General features: G+C 49.0%; 1 protein-coding gene across 1 annotated transcript; it reads left to right on the top strand.

Moving 5' to 3' along the window:
• Positions 1 to 237: 237 nt before the first annotated feature.
• Positions 238 to 9,300, top strand: PRDX3 (peroxiredoxin 3). Its single transcript, XM_037132889.2, has 7 exons — positions 238 to 326; positions 1,706 to 1,829; positions 4,003 to 4,144; positions 4,710 to 4,845; positions 5,679 to 5,782; positions 7,807 to 7,972; positions 8,283 to 9,300. The coding sequence occupies exons 1-7, from the start codon at positions 291 to 293 to the stop codon at positions 8,334 to 8,336; spliced, it is 762 nt and encodes a 253-aa protein (XP_036988784.2). The 5' UTR covers positions 238 to 290; the 3' UTR covers positions 8,337 to 9,300.

The following is a 9,300-nucleotide window of genomic DNA, read 5'->3' as shown; positions in this document are numbered from 1 at the left end:
AGCTCCCCCACCTGGAATTAGTCCTTTTTAGGTTGGAACAAAAATTAAAGACAAAGTCTTAGTTTCCCAAGTATTCAGCTACTCCGAAGCCATAACAGTCATCGTCCCCTCACAGTAGGGGGGTGAGGAACCCAACCAAAAGGCGGCAAGGCTGTGTGGCTCTTCCCGCCCAGGCTCCAGCGCTGGCCCCGCCCCCTCACGACGAGAGCCCGCCCTTTCCGGCCCTCTTCTCCACAGGCCCCGCCTCCTCTGCTCCCCGATTCTCCACGCTGCTCCTGTGTGCACTGAAGATGGCGGCCACGATTGCAAGGTTGCTGCGGGCTACGGTGAGTGGCTGCCAGCTGGGAACAAGTGCGGAGGCAGTGTGGTGGCTCCGAGAACGTGGCTTCCAGACTGAGTCCCACTGCTTTGCGGTCCGGGGGATATTTCGCTCTTGGAAGGTGTCAGCGGGTAACGGACCCAGCAGCCTCCTCTGGGGCAAGCTCCTCGCGTCTGCGCAGAACCTCCCTTCCCCGGCCCTCTCCTTGTGGTCCCCTTCGTTAATGCATTCTGGCTCGGAGTTGCAGGCCCCCAGACCTCTCTCCACCTGAGCGCACGGGCGTGGTCCTGGAGGAGGACTGCCTGCCTCAGGTCCTGGTTCTGTAACAGACTCTGTGACCTTGGAAAGTGACTTCTCCTGTCCGAATCTCAGTTCACTTTCCTTACCTTCAGATGGAAAGAATGACGCCTGCATCAAGGTGTGGCTGGGGGCATCCACTAACTGCTGGATGGAAATCAGAGTGCTACTGTAACCAAAGTGCTGAAACTCAAAAGGCGCTTTTCTCCTCCCACCCCCCCCCCCAGATGTGCCTCCACGCTTTTCTCCTGGCAAACCCCAGTACCCTCGTGCTACCTATCCATCGCCTTTCTCATAACGGGGTTCAACGCAGGCACTTCTTCCTGAGCCATGCCAGGCATTAAAATTGAACAAACATTTCCCGTGAGCCCCATCCAAACTTTCCTAGAGGCTGAACTTTGTTCTACTTGTTTACTAGTCAGTGGGGCTGGAAAGGCCTTGTCTTTTCTAAGGAAAACCTTGACGTGGTAGAATGTCTCAGCATTTTCGTCCTGGCAGGAAGGCTTAAATACACGGGGCCTGGCCAAGTCCTTTTGGTTTTTGAACCCTCCGTGTTGCTTTTAAGAGCATGGAGTTTTTCTTTATGCCCTCCCATGCAGTGTTTTTCTTTTAATGTATATATTTGAGTAAAAATTATATATGTTTAAGATGTACATTATAACTGATTTATTAATTAAATGATTACTACAGTCAAACTAATGAATATCTCTCTTCATGTAGTGAATATCTCTCTTCTTGTAGTTACCTGTTTGTGTGTGTGATGAGTGCCCCTGAAATCGGCTCTCCCGGCATATTCCTGGTGTTCAGTATGGTCATCATGCTGTACATTAGCTCTCTGGACATACTCACCCTGCCTAACTGCAGTGTGTACCCATGACCAATATCTCTTGCATTCTTGAAGGAGAAGGAAGTAGAAGGGAATGTTAAGAACCGGGAGACCCAATCCGTGCTCTTAGAGTTTTGGTCTGGTGTGTGGTTCATAGAAACAAGGACAGCTGAGGCCCCCATTGGCCTGTGCTCCATCAGCAGGGCCAGCCTGTAGCCACCCTTCTGGGACAACTTCCTAATATTAAGTGTTTCTCTCACCAGGCTGCCCGACATGTGAGCGCCATCTCTGCCTCTGCAGCCCTGAGGCCTGCTGCTTCTCGAAGAATGGGCTTGACAAATGTGTTGTGGTCGGCTTCCAGTCAAGCAAAATTTGCCTTTAGCACAAGTAAGTGTTATGCATTGTGTTGACTCAGGCAGTGGAAACACGAGTCGTCTCTGGACAGGGGCTCTGAACCCTGGCTGTACGTACATTTGGCTCACCTGGGGAGCTTTCAGAAACACACTGGCCCCGCGCCCACCCGGGCAAATTAAGTCACTCTGAAGTGAGGCCAGAATATCAGTGCGTTTTCAGTCTCACCAAGTGATTTGTGGTGGACTCCACAAATCACTCCAGCCCGTGGACTGGTGCTGGGCCTGTTGGGAACCTGGCTGGTGCAGCTCAGTGGATTGAGTGCTGGCCTACGAACTGAAAGATCACTGGTTCCATTCCCAGTCAGGGCACAGGACTAGGTTGCAGGCTAGGTCTCCAGTTGGGGGTGTGTGAGAAGCAACCAATTGATATTTCTCTCCCTCTCTTTCTCCCTCCTCTTTCTCTCTCTAGAAATAAAAATAAATAAAATCTTTGAATAATATATCAGTAAAATCTCACCAAGTGATACTAATGTGCAGCCAGGGTTGAGAATCACTGAGGCAGGCTGACTATACTTGCGTCCTTTTCCTTGTTGGTTCCTGCAGGTTTGAACCCTGGTCCAGGAACATGGTAAGGGTCGGGGGGGGGGGGGGATGACTCAGATGCCTCTGTGGCAGGGAGGGATGTGCGGTAAGCGGGGGTGGCAGGCAGCCTGTGGGGAACAAGGCTTTTGGATTCGAACCTGTGTGCAGGCTCCAGTTGGCCGTGGTGCACTCCCCGGACTCATCTATGATCTCAGAGTGAAGCATAGCTTTTTTTTTTTTTTAAGATTTTATTTTTGGAGAGAGGGGAAGGGCGGGAAGAAGAGAGGGAAACATCAGTGTGCGGTTGCCTCTCCCCCACCCCCTGCTGGGGACCTGCCCCACAACCCAGGCATGCGCCCTGACCGGCAGTCAACCAGAGACCCTTTGGTTCGCAGCCTGGCGCCCAATCCACTGAGCCACACCAGCCAGGGCGTATTTCTTGAGAATTACACTTCATTTTCTAGAATGTGGGCTTTGCTAAGATCAGCCTCAGATAACGAGTGGTATTTGAAAATGCCTCCTTTAAATTTATCTCACATTTGAAAAAGCCTGTGATGGTGTGGGGGATATACTTTAGCAAAGCCTTTGTTTACGGGTGAAATGTTCTAAAACGGGTCCCCGACCTCCAGCCCGTGGACTGGTGCTGGGCCTGTTGGGAACCAGGCCACGGAGCAGGAGGTGAGCTGGAATGTAATGTTCTTGAATCGTCCCGCAACCATCCCCTCACCTCATCCATAGAAAAATTGTCTTCCCTGGTGCCAGAAAGATTGGGGACCACAGCTCTAAAAAGTTTTACCTCTGTGGAACATTAAAAATGTCCGAGTAGGGATTTGCTGCCACACGTTTAAAACTAACTTTGTAACCAGATTCCCACTTCCAGCAGCTCCTGCGGTTTCCACAGAAATGCACAGGCATTTTGACACTCAATCTCTCTGGTCTCTTGATCTCCTTTGTCCCTTATTGTAGACAGAAGCAAGTCCTCTCCAGTTCTGACACAGCTCCTGAATTCTTTTCATTCTTCCTGGTCTTCCCGCCACACACTCTTCCCCTCCATACCTCTCACTCAGATAAGGAAATCTCCTAACTTCAGTGCCCCTCCTTGGCTCCTCTTGCCCTGCCCCACAGACTAATCTTCCTGAGAACAGCCAGCTTCCACCTCCTATAGAAAACCCCCAGTAACTCCTTTATCTCTTATTTTAAGAACACTCCTCACCCTGACATCTCAGTGTCCTCCCCCCACTCACCTGCTCTCCCTGTTCTGATCACCCTGCTCTGCGGCCAGACCCCACACTTGGCCTCTTCCTTCCTCCACGCCATCGGCCCTGTCCCATCTGGACTTGGCAAAATCGGAACCATATTTAGGATCCATATCCAGTCTCATGTCTTCCTTGATTCCATCCCCACCATCTCCGGTCATCTTTTTGGTTAGTTTTCCATGGCGCTTTTCAATTGAATTTGTGTACAGTGTAGAACCATGGGAGGAAAAATGATTTACATAAGATGTACAGTTGAACTGAATCTAGTTAATTTATACAACTAATGAATCATTGTGAGAGCTTTACGTAAAATCATAGGTGCTCGCTTTAGCAGATGATAAACTCTTACGTACCTGTGGTTTTTTTCAGGTTCCGCATACCATGCCCCAGCCGTCACCCAGCATGCACCCTATTTTAAGGGCACAGCCGTTGTCAAGGGCGAGTTCAAAGAACTAAGCCTGGATGACTTCAAGGGGAAATATTTGGTGCTTTTCTTCTATCCTCTGGATTTGTGAGTGTCATTTCTGTGATACCTGAATGTCACTCTGAGCGCAGGCAAGATCCCTGCTTGCACGGTGACCCTGTGTGTCTCTGGGTCGGCTCCTTGTCGAGGAGGGTCCTTTCCAAGCCTTTCTTGCCTGATGGCCTTGTGGGTACAGCTTGCATCTGTAGCCAGTTTTCAAGTGACAGATTTAGAGGGTGACGTGGCATTTGATTTAACGTGGTAGGGTGTTCACAAGGCCACTGTACGCACTCGGGAGCGGCAGCCCCTGCAGGCCAGTCTGCCGGGAAGCGTTCGCTGGTCTGGAAGAAAATAAGGGAAGCACAGATAATAAAAGGAGTTTCCTCATGAAACGACTTAATTTAAACAGAATTGCTCTACATTCTTAGAATATGCCTCCTCACCCCTTCCCGAATTTCTGGACGTGGTTCTTAAATAGAAAGGTTTGTCCAGGGATGGTCAGCCACTTTGCCTTTTGCCTTTAGGCAGATTTAAGTAGTTTTTACGCTATTGTTCATATTTAAAATCCTTGTTTTTAAACTCTCTGATGAGAATTTCTGCCCCTTTTCTCCAGCACCTTTGTGTGTCCTACAGAAATTATTGCTTTCAGCGACAAAGCCAACGAGTTCCACGACGTGAACTGTGAAGTGGTGGCCATTTCCGTGGATTCCCACTTCAGCCACCTCGCCTGGATCAACACGCCAAGGAAGGTCCGCACATTGCTCGTCTTGCCTTTGCTCTTAGGATCTTAAAACAGAAAAGACCCCGCCCAAGACTCACCCGGAAGTCCTTAAAGCATGCCTCCTCTGAGATGGGCTGTTGTGGGTCCTCACCTCCTGGCAAGTTCTGTTGCCTGTGCCCGCATCTCCCTTGCCATTGTGTGTGTGTTTACTCCCCCCTGCACTTTCACTTTCCAAGGTACAGACAGTGACGGAGAGCTGGCTCAGCAGGGGGGGTGGGGAGGGTGGGCAGCTGGGTCTGTCACTGGTGCCCTGTCGGACCCCCTGCACCCTGCACGGGCTTGTGGGGTGGCGGGTAGGTTCTCTGACTTCAGTGTTTCACATGATCAGTATTTTTGCCTAAAAACATGCTCAGGAGAATCAAAATTTCCAGCTAAGATGCCGGACTGTCAGTAACAAATCATTCAGGTTGTTTTGAATACTCTTTCATTTTTATGCTTCAGAAATTAATCTTCAACGATTGTAAATACGTTAAGAAGTAGAAAAAGAAAGCTCTGCAGTATTAGCTGGGTTTAAATCCTGCTCCTGTCCCTTTCTAGCTGGGACCTAAAGCGAGTTACTTAACCTTGTCTGCCTCAGTTTCCTGATCTTCGGAAAGGTGGTGACAATACAGTAGTATCCACCCCAGGGTCGTCGGGAAGAGGAAGTCAGTTAATGGAGCCGAGAGCGGTGCTTGGCCCATCGTTGGTGCCCAGTTCCTGCTACCCGTTGCCATCATCGTGGGTCTCAGGTGTCGTGTTACCTGGCCACGAATGTTGCGAGGGCACCCGAGTAACAGCCCGTCTCGTTTGCGTTTGTATCAGAACGGCGGTCTGGGCCACATGAACATCGCGCTGCTGTCGGACTTGACCAAGCAGATTTCCCGAGACTACGGCGTACTGCTGGAAGGCCCTGGCCTCGCACTGAGGTGAGAGCCTGTTCCTCGGGAACTTAAAACTGCTCTTCGTGTTTAGCATCATCCCACTTCTTAGGGAATTTATAGAGACCTTGGCAAAGCATTCTGAAAACCAAAAATTCTTAACTTTAGCTTTTTAAAGGTGAGCCCCAGTGAATTCCCCCTTGTGAGGCTTGGCAGTCTCTCAGAAATGGCCTAGACACGTTGGCCCCCGCACCACCCTGTGGCTCTGTCTGAAGCAGGACATCGTGTTCACGCTGCTGTGCTCTCCTGTCTGAGAGCCACCTTCAGGGGGGTGGGGGGGCACATCCCCGGCATGTCGGGGAAGGGGGACCAGCAGGGCGGTAGTCGGCACCCTGGAATGTGTGGGCTCTCATAAGGCCCTGGAATGAAACCAGGCGAGTATGTTTGTGTTTTTAAACTCAGCTATTTATTTATTTATTTATTTATTTATTTTTAGAGAGAGGGGAGGGAGGGAGAAAGGGAGAGAAACATCAATGTGTGGTTGCCTCTCACATGGCCCCCACTGGGGATTGGGCCCGCAACCCAGGCATATGCCCTGACCAGGAATCAAACTGCGACCCCTTGGTTCATAGCCCGCGCTCAATCCACTGAGCTACACTAGCCAGGGCTAAACTCGGCTTCTTAATAGCTTAACAGTATAACTTTGAACAAGTTATTTAACTTCTTTGAGTCCCAACTTTTTCATAACTAAAATGAGAATGTACCTCCCAGGTTGGTTGTGAAGACTAAGCAAGATGAGGTGGCTAAGGCTGTTAGCACTTATGACCCCTGTTATGACGCCTGTGTAGAAGGTCATTACTGTCCTCTTTCATTCTGTGGTTAGATTTCCATTCTTGTGAGCGTGGAAGCTTTCTGTCTTTAGTAGCCCCACATGCAAACACAGCCTTCCTGGGAGGGACGAAAGCTTTCCTTAGAACTGGCACCTTGATGGCCGCTGAGTGAAGGAGGGATTGGGTGGAACTTGACCTCCAGGAAGCAGGTGAGGACCCCATACTGTGGCTCACAGTTTGGCTCGGGCCTGCTCACCTGCCCTGTCTGGTAGTTAACCTTTGGCCTGCTTTCCTTTTGCGTTATACCTGGAGTTTTAGCTCTGGGGGCCACAGTGGGGCATGGGCCTTTTTTAATCCAAGGAGATTGCTGTCTTCCTTTACCAAAGTAAAATCCAGCTCTGACAGAGTTGGCTTCTTCCTCCCCGGATCCTTCCCTGTCCAGCCGTGCTCATTTTGCAGTTACCTCCCTACTGGTTTCAGTTAGGACTGACAAGGGGGGGAGGGGCTGAGTCTGGCTGCAAGATAAGGCTTTCTCTCTGGAGTCTGTGGGCCCTGCTCCGTCCCAGCCCCGTGTCTGCACCCGCCCCCTGGACTCCAGTGTGGCTCGCCTCCAGGAGCAGCCGCAGGGCCAGGCCCAGGGAGGGAGAAGCGCCTTTCTACCTTGTGGGTTTTCTCCAACTGGCCTCTTCCCACAGCCCTTGGAATGCCATACCCTTCGTTTATTTATGTATTTGTTTTTAAATCTGTATTGTATTTATTGGCTGACATTGGCGAATAAATATAAGTTTCAGGTGGGTTCTTCCTGCAGATTTCTGCTCTGTATAGACTTCTTTCTGCAAAGATTTTCCCGTGGGATCTCCTCTCACCCTTTACCCAAGAATTCACTCATTTCATAAGTATTTACTGAATACAGATAAAATACAGCTCTGTCCCTTCCCATTTGCCTGTGTTTCTTGCCAAGAGCTGATACAGCAGCTCAAAGAATGCTCGCTAAATCACTAATAAGGAAAGAAGTATCTGCTCTGTGACTTTTAGATACTGTGTGACATGCGGGTCACATTTGCCTGTTTTCCATGGTGGTCTGGTCCTGTCCTGCACAACAGTGGAAACTTTGTTTTTCAGCATATGATAGCACTTAATAAATGCTTTATTAGGCAGCATGAAAGACAGAAGAGGGTAGAAGTTAGAGTCTTTCTAGTTCTGGTACTGCTGAGGCACTAATGGGGACAACTTGTGACGCAGAGGTCTCTTCATCATTGACCCCAATGGAGTCATCAAGCACCTGAGTGTCAATGACCTCCCCGTGGGCCGAAGCGTGGAGGAGACCCTCCGCCTGGTGAAGGCATTCCAGTTCGTGGAAGCCCACGGAGAAGTCTGCCCAGCAAATTGGACCCCGGATTCCCCTACGGTAGGTTTCCTTTCCAAAAGCCCTGGGACCCCCACTGCCTCAAGGGCCGCTGGTCAGGAATATCCACAGAAGGCGTCCACCCTTGGAGCCAGGCTGCAGATGGCGTGTGAGTGGGCGAAGCTGCTGAGAGGTGGGACCAGGGGTTAGGCAGACTGTTAATGTGACTTTTACACGTGTGTTTAAAAGGAAACAGACTAGCCTTTAAAAAGTTAAAGAACTTTAGCATAAAACTTAAGACCTTTCAACTCACTTTTGAAACTACAGTACTATCTTAAAAGTCAGTTACCCAATTAAATGTTTGTATTTGCAGATCAAGCCACATCCGACTGCTTCCAAAGAATACTTTGAGAAGGTGAATCAGTAGATCATCCCACGTGTACCTGCAGCTTCCTCAAAAGAACCACAGTTGGAACTCTTAGCATTACAAAGCCCATTCTGTGTAGAAGGCAAGAAAGCAATTGTGCTTGGATTCACAAATATCACTCAAAACCGTTTTGTTTTTGTAACATTGGCTAAGGCTTTTTAAACATAGTTACTAACATGAGTCCTTTGTTGGTAACTCTTGACGGCCAGCTGTGTGGAGGTTTGTAGACGGCCTGGCCCACCCGTTTCTTTGATCACGTCTTCAGTGGGAAGCGTGCTTCTTGGCCCAACTTGAACCTTTGTGTGGCCCCAGTGCCAGACAGGTACCAAAAGCCTCTGCCCAGGCGTCCTGGAATTCTCTCCTCGAATTTCTTTGTATTGAACTGAATTTCCTTTTGAGGTAACAAAGATCATAGTTTTAGGTTGTTAGCATCAGCAATCTAGTTTAAATTCAGCTCTTGGAGTGGAGACACATGTGATGTAACAAATGTGAATCATGTTTTTAAAATAAGCACAGTGGCAAAGTGACTTCACTGGTCATGCATGTTCCTCATCTCTGAGATTTGTGGTTCATGTAATTATTTTGTTAGCTGACTTGGCATCTATGTACATTTCTAAAGATCAATTGACCCCTGGCTTGTGTAGCTGTGTGGATTGAGCGCAGGCCTTCGAACCAAAGAATCGCGGTTCGATTCCCAGTCAGGGCACATGCCGGGCCCCTGCAGGCCAGTTCCCAGCAGGGGACGCATGAGGGGCAACCATACATTGATATTTCTCTCCCTCTCTCCTTCCCTTCCCCTCTAAAGATAAAGTCTTTAAAAAATCAATCGAAGGTAATTATAGGGGATATTTATTGAATCCATGGATTGCATTTTGAAATCAATATAATTATATTTTCTGAAGTGCTCAGTGTAAAGTATATAATAAAAAATAAACATTTAAAACTATTTGCATTTTTAACACCA

The sequence above is a fragment of the Artibeus jamaicensis genome, unplaced genomic scaffold (assembly GCF_021234435.1).
Source record: "Artibeus jamaicensis isolate MK-2021 breed Jamaican fruit bat unplaced genomic scaffold, CSHL_Jam_final contig_490, whole genome shotgun sequence".
Taxonomy (NCBI): domain Eukaryota; kingdom Metazoa; phylum Chordata; class Mammalia; order Chiroptera; family Phyllostomidae; genus Artibeus; species Artibeus jamaicensis.
This window is presented reverse-complemented; position numbering and strand designations above follow the sequence as displayed.